The sequence below is a fragment of the Notamacropus eugenii genome, chromosome 3 (assembly GCF_028372415.1).
Source record: "Notamacropus eugenii isolate mMacEug1 chromosome 3, mMacEug1.pri_v2, whole genome shotgun sequence".
In the NCBI taxonomy this organism is placed as follows: domain Eukaryota; kingdom Metazoa; phylum Chordata; class Mammalia; order Diprotodontia; family Macropodidae; genus Notamacropus; species Notamacropus eugenii.
Window position 1 is genome coordinate 436,042,505 of NC_092874.1, and position 25,151 is coordinate 436,067,655.

At 41.1% G+C, this 25,151-nt stretch overlaps 1 protein-coding gene and 1 non-coding gene across 7 annotated transcripts in view; both read left to right on the forward strand.

Annotated features, from left to right (window-relative positions):
• Positions 1–311: 311 nt before the first annotated feature.
• Positions 312–414, forward strand: LOC140497983 (U6 spliceosomal RNA). Its single transcript, XR_011964978.1, has one exon. It is a non-coding gene; the product is annotated as a U6 spliceosomal RNA (small nuclear RNA).
• A 9,710-nt stretch (positions 415–10,124) lies between these two features.
• The window catches only part of SRGAP3 (SLIT-ROBO Rho GTPase activating protein 3), a 269,566-nt gene continuing 254,539 nt past the window's right edge, over positions 10,125–25,151 (forward strand). For 3 of the 6 annotated variants that reach the window (XM_072598583.1, XM_072598585.1, XM_072598586.1), the window contains exon 1: positions 10,130–10,993. In XM_072598583.1, coding sequence (XP_072454684.1) covers positions 10,927–10,993 — 67 coding nt within the window. In that variant the 5' untranslated portion in view covers positions 10,130–10,926. Of the gene's footprint in view, positions 10,994–25,151 lie in introns of all 6 variants that reach the window. The other 3 variants (XR_011964714.1, XM_072598587.1, XM_072598588.1) reach the window with 3 other exon arrangements.

Sequence of the window (25,151 nt, forward strand, 5' to 3'; positions counted from 1 at the left end):
AACAAAGTCAAAACTGCTACATCCAAAGCCTCGAAGAAAAATGTGAATTTGTCTCAGTCCTCCCCCACAAAAAAAATTCCTGGGAGAACTCAAAAAAGACTTTAAAAATCAAATAAGAGAGGTAGAGGAAAAATTTGGGAAAAATAAGAGTGATTCAGGGAAATCATGAAAAAAGAGCCAACAGCTTGGTAAAGGAGGCACAAAAAAAAATTGAAGAAAGTAACACCTTAAAAAACAGTATTGGCCAAAAGGCGGAAGAGGCACAAAAATCTAACGAAGAGAAGAAGACTTTAAAAAGCAGAATCAGTTGCTTGCTTTGGCAGCACATATACTAAAATGGGAACAATACAGAGAAGATTAGCACAGTCTCTGCCTAAGGATGAGACAGAAATTCATGAAGAGTTCCATATTTTTAAATTATACTTATCTCTTAGGGTTGTTGTGCAGATCACATAAAATAATATTTGTAAAGTATCTGACACACTAGATGTTTAATATATGCTTATTTTCTTCCTTTCCAGAATCTCTATGTTAAAGGGAGGAAAAAGCAGAATTGGCCAAAAGGAAAAGATATACAAAAATTCATTGAAGAAAAGAACTCCTTAAAAAGTAGAATTGCCCAAATGGAAAAGGAGTTACAAAAGCTCACTGAAGAAAATAATTCCTTAGAAATCAGAATTGGGCAAGTGGTAGCTAATGACTCCATGAGACATCAAGAAACAATAAGAAAATCAAAAGAATGAAGAGAAGTGTCAAATAGAACTGTCTTTTGTCATACTGATTTATCTGGATGTAATGAATCCATATTTGTGAAAATCCGATTGTAGAATACTCTCCTATATTGGACTCTTGAATTGTAATTATACCAACTGATACCTGAATGTATTGGTTCTGTTGACTGCTCATGTTTTTGTTTTTTTAACTTGTATAATAATATTTGTTTAAACAAGCACTCTTCACCATGAATTGTGGGTCCACTCTAATGTTAACCATTAAGACAAACATCTGGGGATAATGAAAGCATAGAATATGGACAACAAAGGACACAGGATCATGAGATCATAGATTAAGACTCAGAAGGAACCTTGGAGGTTATATAATTCAGCTCCCTCATTTTACATATGAGAAAATTGAAGCCAACAGAACTTCAATGACGTCAAAAGTTATACAAGTAGTAAGTGGCAATGGTGGTATTGGAACAACCAAGATCTCTGATTCCCCAGTACAACAAACAATCAAGTTTAGAGTGGAACTATAGTTGGATAAGGAAGGTAACATTCCATTTGTGAGGTAGGTGGACACAAAGGGCTTGGCAGCCCTCACACCATAGGCACTAGTCTTTTCTTAGCACAACACATGCCCCAGAAGTAGAACTAATCTGTTGAGACTGGCACTAAGTCAGTCATTCTTATCAGATATACTTATAGGATGCTATCCCTTTGAGTGTCCTTCTCAGCTAGAGTGCTGTCCATGGTCTGACTTCATTATCTACTAGAAAATGAAGTTGTACTCTGGGAAGAATGAGTAACCATCATCATTCTGGCTTATGACAATTAAAAAAAAAAATCAAAATTGGTGATGTTCCCTCCAGTAAGGTATCCAATCAGAGTTGATGAAAAACACTTCCCCTGACATTTTGGGTCATGGTATTATCTTCATTTTAGAGATAAGGAAACTGCAGATCAAAGTTTTAGAGATATCAGAGACCTTGGAGGTCATCTAGTCCCTAATTCCCCTCCCCCCATTTACAGGTAAAGAAACTGAGTCAAGGCATTGAAGGTCACATAGGTGTTGGGCAGCAGAATCAGGATTTGAATACTGCTCTCCATACATTGAATTTAGTGCTCTTTCCACAGTGGCTGTGGAGAGTTGTAACTCCTACATTTATTCCCTCAACTGCTACTTGCTAAAGTGTGCTTCCATTGCTTGGTGACTAACTCTGTCCTTTAGTTTATCCATTTTTCAAAAAGTAAGTAGTAATAGGAGGCAAGTCTTTAGTGCTAGCATCAGTGACTCCAGTGAAACTGGAGAAAGGGACCATGACTTTATCAACATGAGGAACTTCCAGTTTGGGAACCCCCACAAAAGCAGAATTGACTTGCCCAGGGTCACATAGCTGGCAAATTAATTAATTAAGCAATTAAACCCAGATCTTTATGACCCTAAGCCCGACACTATATTAATTTTTCCACATTGCCTCTAGTGCTACAGCCAATGATTAGTATCATATTAATAATAATATGCATTAGCAATACTAGTGTCTGGTATTTATATTCTTCTTTATACATTTCAAAGTGACTTCACATATAGCATTTTATTTGATACTTACAGTAAATGCGAGTCAAGCATGGTTAGTTATTAGAACCACAAACCCTCTTTTATAATTTAACACTTTTTAAAGTAATATGTGGCTTTTTCTTGATAAGGAAATTGGAGTTAAGTGACTTGCTGAGGGTCACACAGCTAGTAAGTGTCTGAGGTAGGATTTGAACTCAGATCCTCCTGACTCCAGGACCGGTTCTCTATTCACTGTGCCATCTAGCTGCCCCAGTAGCAAGTATTTTTAAAAATTAATCTGTACTTTCCACTCCTCCTCCCCATCAAGGAAAAAAAAAACTAAACAAACCTAAAAGAACATTTCCTTAAAATACATGTCTACATAGTCCAACAAAACACATTTCCACGTTAGGCATGTCCAAAAATGTATGTCTCTTTCTAGAGTTTTAAGTTCATCACCTCTCTGTCAGGAGGTGAATGGTATATTTAATCTTCATTCTTCTGGATTTGTGGTTTATTATTGCAATGATCAGAGTACCAAAGTCTTTCAAAGTTGTTTTTCTCTATAATGTTGTTACTGTATAATTTTTCTAGTTCTGCATCAATTCATCTTCTTGATTTTCTCTGAAGTTGTTCATTTCATCATTTCTTTATGGCACAATGATATACCATTAAGTTCACATATCATAAATTGTTTAGCTTTTCCCCAATGAAAGAATAGACCCTTAGTTTCCAATTTTTGGCTGCTATGAAATGAGCTGCTATAAATATTTTTAAGTATATAAATTTTTTTCATTCTGTATTTTCTCTAGAGATATAAGCCTAGTAGTAGTTGGCTGGGTCAGAGTGTATTCAGTTTCCTGCTTTCTAGATTAGCTGAACCAATTGACAGCTCCACTAACAGTGAACTAGTTACAGCTATTCCAACATTTATCATTTTCTTTTATGTTTGCTACTCTGATAGTTGTGAGGTGGAGTCCCCGAGAATTTTCAGTTCTCTAATTATTAGTATTTAGAATATTCTTTCATATGATTTTTTGATAGCTTGGATTTCTTCCTTTGAAAACTGCATTTCTGTGTTCTTTGACTACTTATCTACTAGTATGGGAGAGGCTTTTAGTCTTATAAGTTCAAATCATTTCCTTATATATCTTGGAAATAAGCCCTTTATCAGAGAAACATGATACAAAGGTCCCCCCACCAACCCAATCTACTCCTTTCCCTTCCAATTTTTCACTACTTTGGATTTGTTTGTGCAAAAACTTAAATTTTCTATGATCAAAACTGTTCTTTTTATCTTGTGTGATCCTCTCTGTTGTTTGTTTAGTCATGAACTCTTTTCCTATCCGTGTATTCAAAAGACAATTTCTTCCTTTTTCCTCTAATTTGTTTATGGTATGATTGATATGATTTTTGACATCTAGGTCACGAATCCATTTTGAGTTTGTCTGGAAGTTTGTTGTGAGTTGTTGGTCTAAATCTAATTTTTGCCAGACTGTTTGTTCACTTTTCCCAGAAATTTTTGTCAGTCCTTTTGTGAGTCCTTTCTCTAATAACTGGGGTCTTTGGGTTTATCAAACACTATATTACTGTATTTGTTTACTTTTGTTATGTTGTATACTTAATCTGTTTCACCGATCAAACCCTCTTTAAAAAAAAGCAAACAAATGATTTTATTGATTAATACTTCATGATATAGTTTAAGACCTGATTGATAAAACCCCTTCCTTTCCACTCTTTATTTTCATCCTAACCTTTGAAATTCTTTACCTTTTGTTCTTCCATGTAAATTTTTTCTTTATTTTTTTTCTAGCTCTATAAAATATTTTGTTGGGAGTTTGACTGGTATAGTTTGACTGGTATAAGTAAATTAAATTAAATAATGGCATCAGTTTAATTATTTTGGCTTGACCTATCCATGAACATTTAATGTCTTTCTAATGATTTATACCTGTCTTTACTTCTGAAATGTGTTTTATACTTAGATTCCCATAGTCCCTGGAGAATTATAAATTTTAGAGACAGAAAGGTTCAGTGGTCCATTCTAACCCTAAAATAGGCATATGGATCAAAGGGGCAGAGATAGTAGTGGCAGTGATAATTTCCTTTTTTGGGCTTTTCCTTTGAATAACCGCAGATCATCGAGGTACACAGAGAAAAAGGAGTAATCAATCAGGCAAATGAGGTCAAGTCTATTATCTCAAAACCTAAGAGAACTCAGAAGGCATGGTTGAAGGAATAATAAGTTTATATTTGTATGGCTCAGGTGCCCTTTTCTCCATTAAATCTTCCCTGATCTTCTCTTGCTAAAAGTGTTCTTTTGTTTCTCAGATTTTTTTTCTACCTATGAAGCAACTACCTATGGGGTAATGGATAACAATTTGGCCTTAAGGCCTCTAAGACCAGGGCATAGCTCTCCCTTCCAGCACCTGCAGGACATCTAGGATGAGAAGGCACTGAGCTGCACTGGTCCAGTTCAATAAAATCACAGTTCTAGTCCCTTGTTTATTTATTTTTTGTGTTTATAAATTCATTGAAATTCCTGTTATGTCAACACTGGTACAGGCTGCCAATGTTAAAATCTCAGGGTCCCTCAGTAGCCCCGAGGGACTCAATGACTTGGTCATCGTTGCACAACTGGCATGCTCCCAAGGCAGGATTTGAACCCAGGTTTTCTTGATTTTAAGATGGCCCTCTATTCATTTTGTCACTATTGCATATTGCTTCTTTCTTTTAAATTTAATTTTAGTTTAATTTATTTTGTTTTAATTATGCAAATTCTCTCCTCTTCATCCCCTCCCCCATCCATCGAGAAGGCAGAACTATGAAACCTATTATAAATAAGAATTTATGCAAAATATATTTCCTCATGAATCCTTTTGGGATGGGCGGGAGAAGCAATGAAAATAAATAGTTAAAAAATTGTGCTTTAATCAAGGCTTTGAGTTTATCATTTCTTTAATTGGGGGTGGATAGCTTGCTCATAAATTTTTTTTAAAGAACAGACCTGTGATTTCATTGGCACAGGATGCTCCCAATGAAGGAACTCTCTTTACCAATGCAGACTGCAATTTACAATCGCAGAAAGTTGCCTGGGGGTCCTGGGAAGTTAAGTGACTTGCTCAGGGTCACACTGCCAGTATATATTTGAACTTAAATCATCCTCACTCTGAAGCTGCACTCTATTTCCTCTCACATAATAAGCAATTAATAAAATTTTGCTGAATGAAGCAATGAAAGAATTAATGAATGAAAAGTGCATTTCTGTTACAAAGCATGCCACATAATCTCTTTTTAAAAATTTTTTCCAATTACATGTAAAATAATTTTTAACATTCATTTTTAAACATTTTGAGTTTCAAATTCTCTTCCTTCCTCCCTCATTGAAAAGGCAAGCAATTTGATATAGGATATACATATGCAGTCATGCCAAACACATTTCCATATTGGTTACTATATAACTTCTTCCATCAGCATCCAGAACTGGGACTCAACCTTTTCTTCCATCCTGGTCCCCCTTTGGAAGTCGAAATGTGAAGCCTGGGGACCTCTTCTCAAAATGATGTTTTTTAATATATAAAATAAAACACAGAGGACTACAAAGGAAACCAATTATATCAAAATACAGTTATCAAAATTTTTATTTTAAAGATTATAGACCCCAGAGAAACAAACCCTGATGCACAGTCAGTTTTTCTGTTGCTTGAAGGTTATACCTCAGGCACATTGGAAAAATGGCATCACAACATGTCTCTAATTGGAGAGAAATGTGCTTTTGTGTGAGGCAGAGAGTTCTCCATCACTGGAGGTAGTCAAGCACAGGCTCATAATCCTTCAGCAGGGATGGTGTGGAAGACATTCATATTTTAGGCAGAAATTGTTCTAGGTGATCTCTGAATTTTCTTATAACTCCAAGATTCTTTGAAATATCTTCTCCCCACTCCCAAATGAAAGAAAGGAATTGAACTTTCTCAAGTGAATATGCCCAGCCAGGGCCATCCCAAGGATAACATGGATCATAGAATTAGAGCGACAGAGACTTGAACTGTCATCAAGTCTAACCTCTTCATCTCACACATAAGGCAACTGAAAGAGGTTATGTGACTTGCCTAGGGTCACACAGCTAATAAATGTTAGAGGCAGGATTTGAATGAAAGTTTTTTGATTCTATAACCAATGATCTCTCCATAGCTGGAGAACCTAGATGGAACAAATGACTCCTCTCCCTTGCCTTGGGAACAAGGTAAATTATACTCTGTACACTTCATCCTGCCTTCCCCCAAGCCCCCCCTGGAATCATAACAAAAGCCATTGATCAGTGAACAAGATTGGACAAATCAAGAGTCAGCATTGAAGGGGAAGAAAAGGAGCCAAAGGCGAGATGTCAGGAGAGAGTCACATGTAGCCTGAGAGGACGTGGAAATGATAAGGGGGAGGCAGACTTAGTTGCCAGGCAGCCAGTCCAGCCCACATCGCCTTGGTGACAAAAGAAGAGGAGGTGGAGGGGCTGCGAGTATAATAATAACTGATGTTTATTTGTACAATGCCTTAGCAATTACAAAGCACCTTAATTCACACAAAGCACACGTAATTTCACACTAATTCACAAGTCTGTTGAGGTAGGTAGTATAAGAAGGATCATTTCCATTTTACAGATTAGGGAACTGAAGCTCAAAGTGTTCTGCTCAAGTTCACACAGCTAGCAAATAGCTTTCTTACTCTAAGGTTCTTCCCACTATACTACAAGATTTCTTTTGTTTTGTTTTGAAACACCAGCTGATGGAGAAACCATTTCCTCCTCATCCTGGGAATGCAGATTTAGAGGTGGAAGGGACCCCAATGCCCACCTAGTCCAATTCCCTCATTTTATACTTGAGGAAATTAGTGACTTGTCCGAGGTCACACAGCTAGGAAATGACAGTGATGATTTGAACCCTGGATCCCTGACCCGGCATTTTTTTTTCAAAAGCATCCTCTCTTCCGCTTCTCAGTCTACCTGTTTTAGCCCCAGTCACTCATGTTACTGGGCTACTAAAGGATCCGGTGCCTTTAAGTAGGGGCCTAGATAATCACCCTGACTTGTTCTCTGGGTCTAGCTTTGTGCTCTGTCTTCACTACTGCCTTTTTTATGTCTTGGTATATTGGCTTAGCACGGAAGCATCCTGGAAACAGTTGCTGAGGGTTGATTTTTCAATGGGAGTCTGTGTTTGAAGTGTATGTGCCACCAAGGACACTGTGAGATAACTCTTGCTGGCCTTAAGGTTAGAAGATCTGGGTTCAAATGCCAATTGTGCCACTTGCTGGAATAATGGGAGTAAATGGGTGATCTGTGGGTACTCAAGGCTACTTCTGGTTGGCCATGTGATTTCTGGTCCAGCACTGAAGGACTATGTGCTTTGAGATGATGAAATACTTCTCTTATTGGACACTAAGCTGGGAAGAGAGGTGGCTGAGAGGTCAAAGAACTTGGAATCAGGAAGACCTGAGTTAAAATCCAGCCTCAGACCCTCACTAGCTACGTGACTCTGGACAAGTCACTTCGCCTCTGTTTGTCCAGTTCCTTCATCTGTAAAATGGGGATAATAATAACACCAACCTTCCAGGGCTGCTGTGAGGATCAAATGAGCTAATATTTGTAAAGTATTCTTAACACAGCAGGCACATGTAGGTGTTATATAAATGCTAGCTATTGTTATTTTTATTATGAAGAGCAGCCTCCTGACTCAACTTGTAAATGAGTAAAACTTTTGCTCTCATCTTCTTCTCTCTAGAATATGTGGCAAAGAAGTCTCCCGCTAGATTTTTGGGACTCCCTTGGGACTCTCTCCCTTTGAGGGAGGGAGGAGTACCTCCTTCAGGTGGTAGCAATGTCATCATCCTCAGGAGCTGTCTAGATGAGCCTGAGCCTTGGGTCCCTTATCTACCTTTCTACTTGTGCTTCTTTCCCCAAGAATAGGTGACATAAAAGCAGTCCTGAAATGGATTTTTCTAGACTTGGAGGCAACCTTCTGAATCTGAAAGACAGAGGGTTCCTCCATCGCTTGTTCTGAGTTGACTAGCAGCAGGAGTAAGTTTCTGCAATTATACTTTTCTCAGAAAAGATGGTGAGCCCAAGGCCTTGTTCTCCTGACCTGAAGACATATATCTTGAAGGAATTGTTTAGATGTTGCAGAGTCAAGGTGAAAGTGAAATGCCTAGTCAACTGTCCCACTAAGTGTTCTATGTTTTAATGTTCTAAGTATCAATCTTCTAGGAGAGTACTATTTAACAGAAGTTATGGGTTACAGTATCACACTTCATGTTTTTGCCAGTGCATCCTTATGAGTCTTTTGTGTTTTTAGCATTTTTCCTGTGTGTGTGAAATAAATAGCTGTCCTATATCTGATATACCTTGCACATCGATTATCCTTCTACTCCCTTTTGGGAAACCCTAAACAGAAGCCACACTTATGTTCTATTTGATTTCTTCCTAGGTTTTAGGATTGGGGTGGGGTGAGGAAATATGTGAAGAGCCAGAGACAGTAAAAAAAAAAAAAGGCTGATCCCTTTCTTTACATGAGAAGCTTCCCTAGAATTGAATAATAATAGTTAACATTTATACAGTGTTTTAATAATTATAAAGTGCTTTTGTAGATTTCATTTGATCCTCACAACAACCCACTGAAGTAGGTGCTATTTTTATTCCCATTTTACAGATGAAGAAACTGAACTTGGGAGAAGTTGTGACATTAAGTGGCTGAGGGAGTATTTAAGCTCAGGTCTTCTGGGTCTCAAATCCCATCCCTTTTGTATCTTCTGCTTTGCTTTGACAAATGGAGACCTTAAGACCATTTGTTAGGCTCTCTCTGCTTCTGAGAGATGTGCCAATCTGTCTAGGTCAACTGTTTTTCAATGGAATACTACCTAGCTGCCAAACTGTCCTCAGTCTGTTCATGAGCCCAGAGCTAGGGAACCCTTCGTGGAAAAGCGTAAGCCTCCCAGTTGTGCAGGGCACAGTGGGTATGTTGTTACAGAAACTGTATAGCCTTGTGAAAGTGTGTTACTCTCTGTGAATCTCAGTTTCCTCATCTGTAACAGGGGGCTAAGGATTTCCGTGGGTTCAAATACTTGGTCAGACACTAGATTGTGACCCTGGGGCAAATTACTTAACCACCCCCAGCCTCAGTTTACTCATCCCTACAATGACGAGATGGGTTTCAATAAATTCAGAGGTCATTTCTAGCTTTACATCCAGGATCCTATAGTCAGGCAAGGACAGACATGATCGAGGGTGCGAGAATAACTAATGTTTATATGGCATTTTCAAATTTACAAGTCACTTTACTTGGAATCTCACCACAATTCTGAGAGGTACAGAGCACAGATATTCTCCACATTTATGGATGGGGAAACTGGAGCGCAGAGAGGGCTAACTTACCCATTGCCACACAGCTGGATTGAATCAGAGGCAAGACATGAACCCAGGTCTTCCTGCCTCTCAGCCCAAGGCTCTAACTCGTCCAGTATACTGCCTCTGCACAAGGCGAGGGGAGGCGGGTGCAAATTTTGTGAAATCCACTGTGAGCTCCTGTCCCCAGCCTTCAAGTCTTCTCGGAATAAAGACCGTGAGTTTTCACGAGACAAAGTCATCTGGGAAACCTCCGAGGCCAGACCCAGGTTTTGCTGACCGCCTTCCTCTCTGCTTCCCTCGGTGGCCTCTCGGTCTGTGCTAACCTGCTCCTTTCTCCGGGTCGCGGTCCCTTTGGTGGGGCTTTTTTCCTTTTCGCTTGCAGTGAGTTGTGATGTCCTGTAGGCTACAATGTGTCAGTTGTTATAAAATCTAGGAGGTGGAGTCTGGCCCGTGACGCGACGCTGGTGGTGCTGGGGGGAAGCGAGCGAGCGAGCGAGCGAGCGAGAGGCAGCCCTGCAGTGAAAGCAGCTCCAGTTTGCAGCCCCCCGGCTCATTGGAGCCCATGCATTTCAGAAGGAAAACTTGTATTTCTCTCTCCTGGCTTTGATCGTCTCCATAAATCTGACCGTTGGAAGGACGAGGACGACATACAGAGGGAGGGAGAGAGAGAGGGAAGATGCGAGATGAGAGCCCCTCTGGCAACCTGACCATTTCTTTGGACAAACCTGGAGAGCTTTTCTTATCGGCTCTGGGAGCTGATTGCACGTCAAAGGAGGAGCCTCTGTGTGTGTGTATGTGTGTGTGTGTTGGTGTGAGTGCAAGGGTGTGTATGCATAGACCGCGATTGTGAGTGTGCATGTTGGAATGAGTGTGTGAGCGCTTGTGTGTGTGTGTGTGTTTGCATGTGCGCGTGAATGTTTTTGAGATATATATATATATACATACATATATTTAAAGAGAAGTCTGAAAAAACTGAAGCAGGTTGCTGTGCTTTTTTGGAGAGGGGGATGTCTACTCTTTTTTAAGACAAGCTGACCGAAGTCAGTTATTATCTGCTCCCCTCCTCCTCCCCCCCGCAAATGAAGAGAATTCTTCCTGCAAGCTAGAAAGAAGGTTTTTCCCCCTTTCCCCTTCTGCAGCCAAGTGAAACTGATTAGTCCCCAAACCTTGGAAATCGCCTTGACTCCTGCTATTGCTGGGAGGACCGGGGAAGAAATCGGGGGAAAAACAAATCGGGGTTGGTGCAGCCCCTTCAGAAAATGTCATCTCAAACTAAGTTCAAGAAAGACAAAGAGATCATAGCTGAATATGAAACACAAGTCAAAGGTGAGTTACCTTTTGACTTTTTCTTCCCCTCCCCCTCTTGATTTCTCTAGATGTAGTGGCGATTATTTTTCCTCCCATTTCCTACCGTCAAACGTTGTTATGCATCGATATTCTTATTGTGAGCATGGGTGGGTAGTGGCTGCACGAGACCTGGCTGGTTTCAGCTGCAGCAATGCAAGGGGCTGGTGTATGGATTCTAGGATGGATAGCAAAAGCTGCATTGCAGTTGTGTGAGGGTTGTCTGGTTGACTTGAGGAGCGCCAGTGTCAGTAAAATGCCTACTTCATCATCCTGATGGTGACATGTCACTCTAAAGCCATTTTGACAACCCGTGCTGTCCTCCCTAGCCGTCAGAGCCCTTCAGGGCTGGTGTCTTGGCAGATCTAGCTGCTTTTTTGCTTCTACCACTTTTCCCCCAGGGGTCAGGATTCATGTGTATGTGCACCTGGAAACGGTACACACACATTGCATTTCTTTGTCAATTTCTCTCTGCTGTGTTGCATTTCCATGGATTAACTGTTATGGGGACATATTGATCCAAACTAATGCAGGCATTTAGGCATAAAGAGACAGCTCCATGCAGAAATGTTCTATCTCACAGTGTGCAGCCAATCAGGTTTCCTGCAGCAGCATTTAGGGGCGTCTGTCTTCATTCAAAGGAAACAAGCCAGTGTACAGTGAGGGCTGAAGAGCCTCTGTCTGCAGTGGCTTTGGTGAAAGCTTGTCTTGAACTCAATGACCTCTGACTGTTTCTGAGCCTGGTCCAGGACCCATGCCTTGCTGATCGTCCTAGCCAACTGAAGGCTGACACAGATAGCTAGGTTTGCACTAGTGTTTGCGAAATTGAGAATTGCAAAAACCCAGTGTAGTTCAGATAAGAAGAGTGTTTTTTCCCCAGCCTCTCTTCCACCCCACCCCTTTTGCATCTTCTGCTTTGCTTTGACAAGTGGAGACCTTAACATCATTTTCTAGTCTCTGTATCTGCTTTTGAGAAGTATGTCAGAGGCCTCAGCTCAGCACTTACAGTTTAGCAATGATCTATTTTCTTTGGGGTCACTGTTCTCTTGCTACAATATGAAGGATCCCTCATGAGAGTAAAGAAAATAAATCTTCAGGGGGAGACTAAGGCCCGTCTTTCCTCCCACTGAAAAGAGCCATTATATGAGATCAGTATGTCTTGTGCTTATACCACCTGCCTCTCAGTTCCTTTCTGTGGAAGGACCTGGGAATTTAGGAAACCAGCCCCCTTAGGAACTGGAGGACCTGGAGAGTAGAGGGCTGCCCCTGAGAACTTCAAATGCTTGAGAAACTTTGGAAAAGGAGAGTAGTTATCAGGGGGAGGGCTTTGTTTTTCCCAGCCAGCCAACAATCCTTTTCTTTTCAATTCTGGCAAAAGGACGTTATGCTAATCATGGATAGACCAAGCTCTGGATGAAACTGATCAAGAAAACCTTCCCTTCTCCTAACCGCCTCCTTTGTATGCTGTTGTCTTGTGGAAAATAGTAACTTCTGATATGCCTGTCTCTCTGAAGTTTGGAAGACAAGCCCTTTATTGTTCTGAGAACTGGCTTGGTTGCCAAATAAAATAACTAGGCTTAGATTTGCATTTTCAATGAGGTTATTATTTATAAGATCTATTTTGCCTTTGTGCATATATACAGATACGTGTATGCATATGTACATATGTATATATATATATTTAGAGAGGATCTTACTTAAAATTCCGTTGAAGAGTTTTGGAAAGTCTTTCTCAGGTTTTCAACTCCCTCATAAGGTCCAACTGAGTCATAAAGGCTCTTATTCCTCTTTGAAAGGATTGGTCTTCACCACTACATCGACTAATTTTGCTTGATTTCCAGTCATGCCTTTATTGTCTTGGCTAATTATTGACCTGCCATCTTTATTTTAAAGAAGTAGCTAGCAAATACAAGATAATGAATTTGGACATGGATTTATTCCAAAGACACCATCCGTAATCCTAGTTTTTTGCACCCAAATTCTCCGATCCAATCCCTATCCCCGGCCTATGGTTTCACCAGTACTTGGAACTGGGAGAGTCTGTCTTGATTTAAGCACCACTGACATCTGTGGGACTCAGGCAAGGATAATTTTGCACACCGAAACCTTTGGAAAGCCCGCCTTTCAGAGCTCGGTGGGGCAGAATTGTAAAGGCTGGGCAGCTTCTGAAGGCTAGCCTGAGCCCAGCCCTCCCAGAGACATTGTTCTCTGCAAGCTGCTTCTTCAAAGATTGACACCCAGAGCAGATGGGCATTTTGGGTGGGGACTGCCTCTTGGGGCCGCTCCATTGTTTACCCTCTCACTTTCATTTCGGAGGTCTTTGTAGCTGGCTTTGGAGAATGATAGACCAATCACAACAAATACTATTTGATGTCAATTACCTTTCTCTCTGGGTGTAATTTGGCCAAATTGATGGGCTGGAACTCTCTAGTTAGTCAAATTTAGCTCTGGCCTAGCTCTCTCTTGGCTTTTGATTTTAGCAATGATACTGAGTTGTCTGCTGACTTGTGCCCTCTTCACTCTTGAAGGATTCAGGGTTGGCAAAAAGGAAACATTTTTTGGACTCTACGTGTTTTGGAATTTTCAATGTGAAAAGAAGTGGTCCCTCTGCTGTTCATTTGAAGTCTGGATTTCCATTTTAAAGAAATAGAAAATGGAAAAGAATGGAAACAGCTGGGGACCAGTGGTCAGGAGAAGCAGTTGAAACAGAAAGAGCCCTGGATCAGTGTGGAGATGTGCTTAATGTCTGCTCTGTTATCATCCAGTTGAGGGACTCTCTGGTCTCAGTTTCCTTATTTGTAATAATGAAAGGGTTGTACTACATGCCCTCCGAGGTTTCCTTCAGTTCCAAGTCCTCTGATCCTGTGATCAGTTAAGGCTTTTGTGACGCCAAAAGGGTTGGGTTCTAGCCCCAAATCTGCCACCAGTTAATTTATTTGTGGACTTGGACAAACCTTCACCTTTCTGGGTCCCACTTTCTGTACATTGACTAGGAGTTTAGTGCTCTGGACTTAGGCTAAAAGCTCCCCTGCTTCTTGCTTGTGTGATCCTGGACAAGTCACAGTTGTATTTTCTGGGCCTGAATCTCCTTACCTATAAAATGGAGATGTTGCACTAGATGACTCTTCAGGACATTTCACCTGGAGTCAGGAAGACCTGAGTTCAAATTCTGTCCTCACGCACTTACTAGCTATCTGACCCTGAGCAAGTCACTCAATCATTCTGTGCCTCAGTTTCTTCATTTGTAAAATGAGTATTGGACTTGATGGTCTCTTCCAGCTCTAAATCTATGATCCTGTGATCTCTAAAAGATATTTCCAGCTCTGAAATCCAATAAGGTTTATTTTTTGCTTAAATGAAAATTCTATTTACTCAAATCATTTTTATGGATAGTATAAATCCAAATGCTAAGGAGGAAGAAGAGTGACTAAGGAAAATGACAGGGAGATATTTTTTCATTCAACATTTACCGAGAACCTCCTGCATGTATGCCCTGCACTCTGCCACGTTCGGAAGGGGAGACAAAAATTCTCAGAGAATTAATCTGATCTGGAATACAGGTTTTTAACAACCAATACAAGTGAAATCAGTCAGTCAATCAGCTTTGAAATGCTTGCTGGGGGCCAGACACTGTACTAAGTGCTAGGCAGACAAAGAAAGACAAAACAGCCTGCCCTCAAGGAGGTCACACTCTGCTGGGAGAACAGTATGTAACTAAGTAATAGCAGGTATGTACAGAGTATGAAGGTAATTGGAAAGGCCAGTGGGTCATGGGAGAGGTAGTTTAGGCAGGAAAGGCCTTCTTTAGAAGGTGGTTATTTGCGCTAAGTGGAGGAAGCCAGGAAAACTAGGATATAGAGGTGAGGAGAGAAAACATTCAGGCATGGAGAACAGCTAGCACAAAAGGTAAAATGAGGAAAAGCCAAGCAAAACTTCCAAAGGAGTTTGTTAACTTTTGTTGTCATTTTGATTGCCTAACTTTTCGTGACCACCTTTCTGGAGGGGTCATCTTGGCAGAATTACTGGAGTGGTTTGCCATTTCTTTCTCCAGGTTATTTTACAGATGAGGAAACTAAGGCAAACAGGGTTACGTGACTTGCCCACGGTCACACAGCTAGGAAATGTTTGAGGCTAGATCTGAATTTTGGAAGATGAATCTCCCTGACCCAGTGCTCTATCCATTGTACCATCTAACTGGCACCATCAGATAGGGAAGGCTATTTGGAAAACCAACTGATCTGACTCCAGCAAAAAAGCATTTAATTGAATAGTTCCATAGCTCTATAACTAAATAGGGCATTTCCATGTTCTAAGTTTTTGGACTGCCAGATCATAGCAGTTGTTTGTTTTCTGTGGTTTTCTTCTTCTGTATTAGTGGAGGTCCAGTGGGGGAAAAGGGGAGAAGGCCCTTGGTGGTTTGGTGAGCAAGGTTCAGTTTCGTTGTCTGTGGCCTAACACTGGGAAGCCACACCCATCTATCTTCAAACTATGTTTTGCTGGTGAAACTGTCAAAATCCTAAGCTGCCCTCAACAAGTAGGTGTCTAGAATGGATTTACACTGGGCATGCTCCACAATTCCACTGGCTTCCCAGGATCCTCAGAAGCTCCTGGGTCTCTGAAAGCATGAGAAGGGGTTCTCATACCTGGAGCCTCCAAACTCAGGAGCTCTTTGGCATCTTTGTTTTTTGAGTTCAACTCTTGGGTTGAATCCCTGGATCAGTGCCATGGAGGGAGAGCCAGGCAGACTGGTTTGACCATGGGGCTTATAACGGCTAAGCTTCTATAATTCTCAAGCCTATTGTAGGAGTATATTTCTTTGCCTTCTTTTCCCCACTCCATTTTAATGACAGTCCATTCGCAATGTCCCTTCACTCTACTCCATTTTAACAGCACTTAGTCCATTTGCAATGTCCCTCCATCCCGCTCCAATGGCCCTGGACAGGTTCTGTAGCCATGACGCTCACCACACCCTTGGCTATAGGAGTGCAGGCCCAAGACCCTGGGAGCATAATATTCAGAGATAGAAATAACCTTAGAGATCAATCAACAGGCCTCCTTTACTTTACTTATAAGGAAAGAGGAGGCTTGATCTCCTCCTCCTTCAGTTGAAAGAGTCCTAAATGATGTCTTTAATGCATAAACAAGATGCACCTAAGCTTGAACTCCTTATGAGGTAGAAATGATTCTCTCATTGGGTCAAGTAGAGAGCAGCTAGATTGGTTGAGTGAGTAGGTTAGCTATACCTCTGAGGGCTTTAGACGACTGGATCTTGGATAGTTTCATAGAGAAAAGAAGGAGATTTTCTTCCTTCTATTTCACTCACTGTGGCTGCTATGCTCCTCCACTGGACATGTCATCAACTGCCAAGTCTCTTAAATGCCTTGCCCAAGGTCAGGCAGCTAGTAAGTGGTAGAACTGGGCGTTGAACTCCGGTTTTCAGGCTAGGTTTGGTATACTTCCCATTGCAAAACGTTTGTCAAATAGCATGTTTCTCTGGCAGTCATATACCTTGCCTTGGCAACTCCAAGGAATGATGGGAGTTTTTTAGAGGAAGCCCACTCTCTGTGTGACTTTGGCCAAGTCACTTCAGACCTGTTTCCTCCTTTTTAAAATGAGAGTGTTAGACTCTGCGACTTCTAAGGTCCTTCTTGGCTCTAAATCAACAACCCAAGTGGAAGGTAGATTACTGCTGAATTAAAATTCTGGTAGCAGCTCTGGCCAGTTGGGCGAGTCACAAGCAGCCCACACATATTCACAAGCTATTGTCTTTGTAGCTGGTTTTCTTTTCTCAACTGGGCAACTTTTTGAGAAGGGTGTGATTAGACTGTGGCCAGCTGATGAAAAAGAATGAGAATACATAAGAGGCCCAGGTGCCAAAAGCCACTTTGAAATGACTAATAGAAAGGAAATGTTGATCTGTGAAACTAGCTGAAGAATGAGTTCGGTTCCAGTAAACAACACTTATTGGTGCCCCCTTTGAACAGATTCACTGGGCTGGGGTGGGGTTTGGGGGTGTGTTCTCTTGTACGGGATGGATTTAAAAAATAAATTTTGTGCTTTTAAAAAAAAATTAAACCCAACTGTACTTCCAATGTCAGAGAAACAGTTAAGCAAAGTCATTTCACACAGTAAACACATCTGATGGGTATGCAACATTCTGTACCTATAGTATTGTCCCCCATACCACCCATTCTTGATGAGTGGTAGAGAAGAAGGAAATACTCAGAATCGCAGGATCCTAAATTTAGAGGTCATCTAGTTCAATCTTCTCATCTTACAAATAATGATGGTGAGGCCCAGAGAAGTTCATTGATTTGTTTAAGGCTACTCCCTTCATAGCAAGTAAAGGACAGTCAGGATTTGAGCTCGGATTCTCTGATGCCAAATCCAGTGTCCTTTCTACTATACCATGCTTTCACCCTCTGTTCTCTAGGATCAAAGGTTGGTCATTGCGGTGAAACCAAATTTGAGTGCCTTTTTTCTATATGTAAAGCACTCTGCAGATCCAAAGAATGATGAAATGTTGGTCATATTTTAGTTTTATTTTTGTTTACATCATTATAGTAATTGTGAGGTTTGTTCTAAGCCAAGTAGTTTTGCATTCATTCTTATGTCTTCCTGTTTCGATGAATCCATCCTTGTTTTTTTGTTTCTTATGGTTTCAGTCATCTACAGTCACATTCACATAACATGCTTTTGCTTAAGGCCTTTTGCAGTCAGTGGGTACCTACTTTTTTGTTATCAGGAACATCATAGAGGAAATTCCATTTCAGATGCAGGTGAGACTTGTAGTATCATAGACTCTCAGAAATAATCTAAGTCATTGGCTTAGTCAATGACTTAGATTGGCTAATCATAGAGGAAATTCCATTTCAGATGCAGGTGAGACTTGTAGTATCATAGACTCTCAGAAATAATCTAAGTCATTGGCTAAGTCAATGACTTAGGTGGAAAACTCAAATAGAAATGGATTCCTGCAACCATATATTGACTTAGGAAGTTACAAATTAACATTATCTGTTGTATTGTATTTTTATTAATTTTGTGAAGCATTTCCCAATTATATTTTAATTTGGTTCTGGCCTTACCCAGGAATTTTGTGGGCCTAGATCATTGGTTCCCGACCTGGGAGGAGAGTGCGCACAGAATTAATGTGTAGAGTCTGAGGCTCTCAATGTGAATTCATAGATAAACAAATATACCTTCTATAGACTAAATGTGTCTTCCCCATACATATTTTTATTTTTTCTAAGCCTCTACAAGAAGGTCTTATCAGAAGGAGTCTGCTCAGAAAATTCTAATGCGTGAATCTGCAGGCCCTGCTAATGGTGCTAACTATACCCAGATACTGCGTAGGCCTATTAACTCAGCCAACAACACATTAAGAGCCTTTGAGGGGGAGTGTAAAAATATCACCTGCTCTCCTGGCTGCCTTCCACTAAGGGTCCACAACACCAGGAGAGCACACTGACATCTATAGAGAAGGTCAGGCACCCAAGGACTTGAAACCATCGTAGCTACACTGCCTTGACAAAAAACAAAGAGTCCTCTCTGCCTCCCTAGTTCTCTCTACTTCGCTGTGAAGTGTCAGCCTTATATACAATGGAGGAAATAGCACTGTGTCTCCTGCTCGGATATATGACCATACACAGCCTTGGCACTGTCAAGAGCATTGTTACATGGTTAGACCTGATCCTTTCCCACAATCCTCCTTTCCCCTCTCCCCCTGTTATCAGAGCTAACAGGGATGGCTTGGATTAAAAATTTGCATAATTGATTTGGAGTAAGTAGGTCTTGAGAGTAGAGTTCTAGCTCTACCACTCACTAGTGGTGTGGTCTTTATAGGGGGGGCTCAAGCCATGGGTGGAAGGTGACCTCCAAAGAGGCAAACTTAGGCCCTAGACAGGGGTCAGAGCTGTCCAAAAGTGGACTGTGTGGCTTCTCTTTTTGGGGGCCTTCAAGTCCAGGCTGGATGACTTTCTTACTCACTGTTGCATCCTTTTTGGGTATATAGGTTGAGCTAGATGCCCCCTGGAGTAACTTCCAGCAGCTCTGAAATTCTCTGCTTTTGTGATGAATTTTCTGAGCCTCAGTTTCCTCATCTATGAAATAGAGTTTAATCAAAATTTGTTTCGCCTGCCTTACTGGGTGGTACTGAGGAGACAATGAGATCATATAGAAAAAAAAAAGAAAGGTGCCATGCAAATGTGAGGAATTACTGTAATCATTAATGACTATAATGATAAACAGATAACTGAAAGTTTATGATAATTTGGCAGAGAGAGCCTGCTCATTCCGAACCAGAGAATAACTTCAGACAGACTAAAACTGCTGCTGCTTTGACAATCCTTTCTACCCTCCTTAATATCTTGACTTCTTAAAAAATCAATACAGAGTAGGATTAAGTCATAAACTGACTTGATTTATTCCTTGATATCCTGGGGGAGGGACCCTAGGGAGGGGCTGAGTTTTAAGTGTTATTGATGGGACCTTGAGCCTAATTAGGATATTGTGACCCATTTTGAAGTGGCCCCTTCTAAGTCATGCTGTATTAATCAAGACCGCTTTGAAATGGGCTGGCCTTGCCATCTGGTGACCCTGACATTAACACGGATGGATTTGGGCCTGTGGCAGAAATGCGTGATTGTGCCCTTTTAAGTGACATCTCTTAAATGAATTCAGCAAATACTTATTAGGCACTTACTGTGTGTAGAGTACTTTGCAGGTTCTTTACATACAAAATAGACATATAATATATATGTATATATATGTATATATATGTATATATATACATATATACACATATATATATATATAATATCATGGACCTATAGGCCTAGGGGTAGAAGGAAATGAAAAAACAAGGCATAAAATGAGAGGCAGAATGTTATATTGGAATGTTTGACTTGGAATCAGGAAGACCTGGGTCTGAATCCTACGACTGATGCTTACTAGATGTGTGACCCTGGGCAAATCACTTCACCTTTCTCAGTTTGTTTCTTCATCTGTAAAATGGGTGCTATAACAACTGAAGCATTTATTTCATTGGGTTGTTATAAAGCTGAAATGAGGAGATAATGTATCTGTTTTGTAAACTTTAAAGTTTGATATATGTTGATTTATTTTCCTTCCTTCCTTCCTTCTTTCCTTCTTTCCTTCCTTCCTTCCTTCCTTCCTTCCTTCCTTCCTTCCTTCCTTCCTTCCTTCCTTCCTTTCTTCCTTCCTTCCCTCCTTCCTTTCTTCCTTCCTTCCTTCCCTCCTTTCCTCCTTCCCTTTATTATCTCTCTACATGTACATCTACAGTGATCTACATCTCTACATGATCATCTACAACGTACAGACCTAGAACTTTGTATATGTGTAGGCAACTACTGGTGTGAAAATTCCCTTTACTGAAGCAGATTGGGAATTCCCCTGTAATTTATAGTCTTAGAGAGTAGCTGAAGGCTATGAGAGGTTGAGTGAATTGCCAGAGCATTTACAGCCAGTGTACGTCAAAGGTAGAAGCTGAATCCTAACTTGGAGTAGTGGATAGAATGCTGGGCTTGGAATCAGGAAGAACTTTGTTTGAATGTGATGTCTTGTGTTAGCTGGTCATGGGACCCAAAGCAGGCCCCTTAACCCCTTTGAATGGGTCTCGGTTTCCTCATCTACCAAATGGAAGTAACCACAGCATCTCTAGTATAGAGCTGCTGGAAGGTTCAGATGACATATGTTAAGTGCAAACGCAAACCTTCAGTGCTGTAGAAACCTGACTTGCTACTATCACTACAATGATTCTGACTTCTGTAAGTGGAGTGGACAGCCTTGATAGGTAGTGCATTACACCTCATTGGATATCTTCAAGCAGAGGCTGGATAAGTACTTCCTACCGGTGTGTTGTAGGGAGGATTCCTTTTTCCGGTATGATTTGGTCTGTTTGGCTGCCTAGGACGCTCCCAACTCAAAAATTATGTGAGTCTGTGATCCTGTCTTCCTGATTCCAAAGCCACAACCCAACTCCATCTTGACTTCCTGACTCCACTGACTACACCATGTTACTCTTCAAAGTGCTGTATACAGTCTGTTATTATTATCGTTCTTCTTGGACTTGTGGTTTCATTGATATAGGGAACTCCCAGGGAAGAAGCTTCCTCCTTCAATACAAATTGGCCACTGGTTTGAAATTTATAATCTTTGAAAATTGCCAGGGGCACCAAGAGGTTAAGTAATTTGCTGAGGGTCATAGAGCCAGTATATGTTAAAAACAGATTAGAACCCAGATTTTCTTAACGTTGAGGTCTTGATCCATGATGCCATGGGGTTTTTGTCATTGTCGTCACCATCTTCATCATTGTCTCATTAATAAGAATAAAAATAAAAATTTTTGGCAAGTAGGAATAAATAAACGTGGAATCCAACTTTCTCTTTCTCTCTAGTTGTATTTAAGGTCAAGAGTATAAGTCTGTTAGAATTGTAATGGTCACTGGAATATCTAGACTGTCCCAAAACTCTCAGTGCAGTTTTAAGTTTAAATAGTGTAAAATTGCACTGAGACTTGTGGGATAGTTTGTATTTCCCTTAACTCTCAGTTTACTTAGAAAATTACCTATATGACTCAGTTCTCTAGATCATTGCAACACCTATTTTATACCTTAATGGCATGTAGCAAGTGCTAAATAAATGCTTATTAGCTGAGTGATTGACTGTTGCCCTCCATGTCTCTAGGAGTATAACATCCCTAGGGCAAATATAGGGCTTTAAGAGCCCCAAGACCTGGGTTTGAATCCCTCTCTGCTTTGCTGCTTGCTACCTTGAGTTATTTCAGCCAAACTGCTTACCCATCCTGATATTCAATTTTCTCAAACTTGAAATGGGTATGATAATCTTCGTGTTCCTCACTCCATGGGGCAGTTGTGAAGATTGAATTCAATACCATCTGTTTGAAGTACTTTGTACTATATAGTAAGGAACAGGCCAGTGTAGGTGTGTGAATTACTATTCCTAGGGTGGTCACGTTCCTCCAGCTATTTTGAGACCATTTATACCTGGTTGTAAGAATGGTGGAAAGAGATAGTGTGACAGCAGAAGTCCTTGGGGCTGATTTTCTGATATCGATCAGCAAAGCCTATAGAAATTGGTTCCATCACTACTGTTCTTCCCTCGGCTAAGGAGCTGGAAAGCAGTGCCTGTCACTTCAGAGAAGTGTTAGGAGCCATCAAAATATTTAAGGGGTCCGGCAGATCGATGACCCTCAGAAAAACACACGGCTTCTTCCAGCAAGAGATTTAAAAAAAAAACCAAGAGAAAAAGTTCTGTTAAAAGGAATTTTATAATAGCTGTAGCTCAGTATGGGCAGACATAACCATGGGACAAGGAGTTTAAAAGAAGTTGCTTTCATGGATTAGCGGAAGAGGAGTAACCCACCTTGGCTGGGTGGGATTCAGCTGAAGAGACAGGAGGCAATGACATTGAAGGGTCAGGAGTGGCCTTGGGGGGCTGTTTCCAGGAAGTATGTGTGTCTGTGTGTGTAGGGGTGGGGGTAGCAATGGAGATCATTTTGTTCTTAGATCTCTAGCCCTGAAAAACAAGAGGATTTGGGATTGAATCTCACCTTTGACATTTACTTGGACAAGTCACAATCTCCCCAGGTTTCCATTTTCTCATCTCTAAATGAGGGCTCTTGGACTAGATCAGGGTTCTTAACATGAGGTCCGTGACTTTGGGGTTTTCTTTTTTTCGTATTTTGATAACTGCATTTCATATAATTGGCTCAGGGTATTTTATTTTTTGGATTTAAAAAACCTTATTCTGAAAAGTGGGCCCCAGGCTTCACCAGACTGCTGCCCAAAGGGGTCCTTGGCACAAAAAAGGTTATGAACCCCTGGACTGCATGATCTCCAAGGTTCTTCCCAGTCCAGATCTGTGATCCTAAGTCAGCATCTCAGATGTCTCCGTTTTCACCTTGAATCTTGTGGAAATGTCTGGCCAGCATCTCTCATTTGGCAGGGGTGTGTTGTGTGTATGCCTCACCTCTCCTGCAAATTCTAGAAGATTTAGGGCTAGCAAGCAGTGACTTTGCTCAGTAGTCCGAGGTGGGCAGCCTACACCCTTGCGAAGAGTTTATAGATTTCTGCTCCTAGCTCAGCCCTAACACTGTAAGGCATTAAATGGAATGTTGGCTGCCTCCAAATGTTCCACTCCTGGAAGTCATCTGATGACCTAACCCCATGGGGATTTTCTAAGCCTGCTTGAGTATTGATAATGGAGATTGTCTGATTCCTATCTTCCTTTCCCTGTCAAGAAGACTTGTACAATAGAGTACGCATAAAGCAGTTGAGGTCTGGTGTTCTCATCAGTATGTTTGGAGGTCTAAAGTGTATGCCTGAGAGACCCTTTGGTATATTATCAGGTCCTTACCTCCCTTTGCCATTTCTGACTAGGGGAGGGGGGTGTAAGAGAGAGAAAAGGGAGGACAGTTGATGTATATGTATGTGGGGGGGCATGTATAAATGAGAGTAGAGGTACCAAGTGAGGGCAGTGGCTGTGCATGTGGACGAATGGGTGGGCATTAGGGATAAAGGGGATGAAGGAAAAATATTCTGGCAAATTCACACGTGTGATACATACAACCTGAACAAATCAGAAGAGCTTAGACAGCTAGTCCCTTTCCCGATCTGTTCTTCCTCCATCAGTCGATCCCAGAGAACTTCTTACTCCTCTGCTGCACTTAACCACCTTCTCATTTATTTTCTGTTTATCTGTGCACATACATAATTACCCTATTTGGTTGTAAACCATGAGACTGAAGCTGGAAGACTTATCAATTGAAGTCATATCAATCTTATAGCACTGGAGAAATTCTTCATTGCATGTAAGTGAGTTTGTTGTTGGTTGAACCTTTGATTTCGTTGGTATTTGGAACTCCCAATGAGGAGACTCCCTCTACCAAAGCACCTGCTCTGCGATTTATGGTTTTAGAGATTTGTGTAGGAACTGAGGGAAAGTTAAGCAACTTTCCCAGAGTCAAACAGCCAATAACAGAAATTGGACCTAGGTCTTCCTGAATCTGTGGCTAACTCCCTATGTGCTAGGCTACACTGTCTTTCTCTCTATCTCTACTGTACTTAGTAGGTATTTAAAAAATGTTCACTGAATGAATGAGATGTGATATAATTCCAGATAAATGAAAAAATAGATATATTTCTGGTAGCCATACATAGGTATGTGCTTACTGATGCACAGGGAATGACTGTGAGCGATAGGAGCTGTCTTGGACGAAAAAGTAGAAGCCTTGAGGGACAGTGACTCATCCATGATCATCTAGGGGCTGAGTTGAAAACTCGTTGACCTGGGGATTGTATTCTTTTCTCTAGCTCAACTTTCAACCAACTGATTCAGCAAAAAGCATTGGTTATTCTCCAGTCTCTCCATACCACCACCAAAATAATCTTTGTTTTGTGCAGATCTGACCTTGGAGGCAGTGTGGTTCAGTGGAAAGAACATTTGATTTAGAGTCAGGAGACCTGGGTTGGAAACCTGGAAACCTATCTATGTCTCCTACCCTCAGGTTCGTCAGGTATACAATGGGAAGGTTGAATGAGATGATCTCCAAAGTCCCTGCCAGCTCTAAATCTGTGGCAATTCTCTGCTAAAATATTTTCAGTGGCTTTCCTATTGCTTACTATTAGAAGTCCCAAGTTTCTCTGTGTAGCATACAATGCCTTTCATAATCTAGTGCCACCTTGTCTTTCCAACCTTATCTCATATTACTCTCTTCTGTAAATTCCAGCCAAATTGGACTACTTCTGCACCCCTCCCCCAATAGACCCTGTACTGTTCCCTCCAGGCTTCATCTACTCCTGCTGCTCCCTGTGCCTGGGGGGGGTGGGGGTGGGGTATCCCTCCCCTTTAGTCCTGCTACTCCCCCTTTACCTGTAGAATTTCCACCTCTCCAATAAAGTCTAACTCCTGTAAATGCCACCTCCTTCAGGAAGTTTTCCCTGATTTCCTTGATCAGCAACCACCTTTTCTCTCCTGTCTCAGAGAGCATTTTGGTTCATAGCTCTTGAATGTCCTTGTTAAGTATTATGGTGTATTTTAGTTTTCTGTATTTGTGCGTTATTCCCCTTCAAGATTGCAAGCTCCCTGGAGGCAGAAC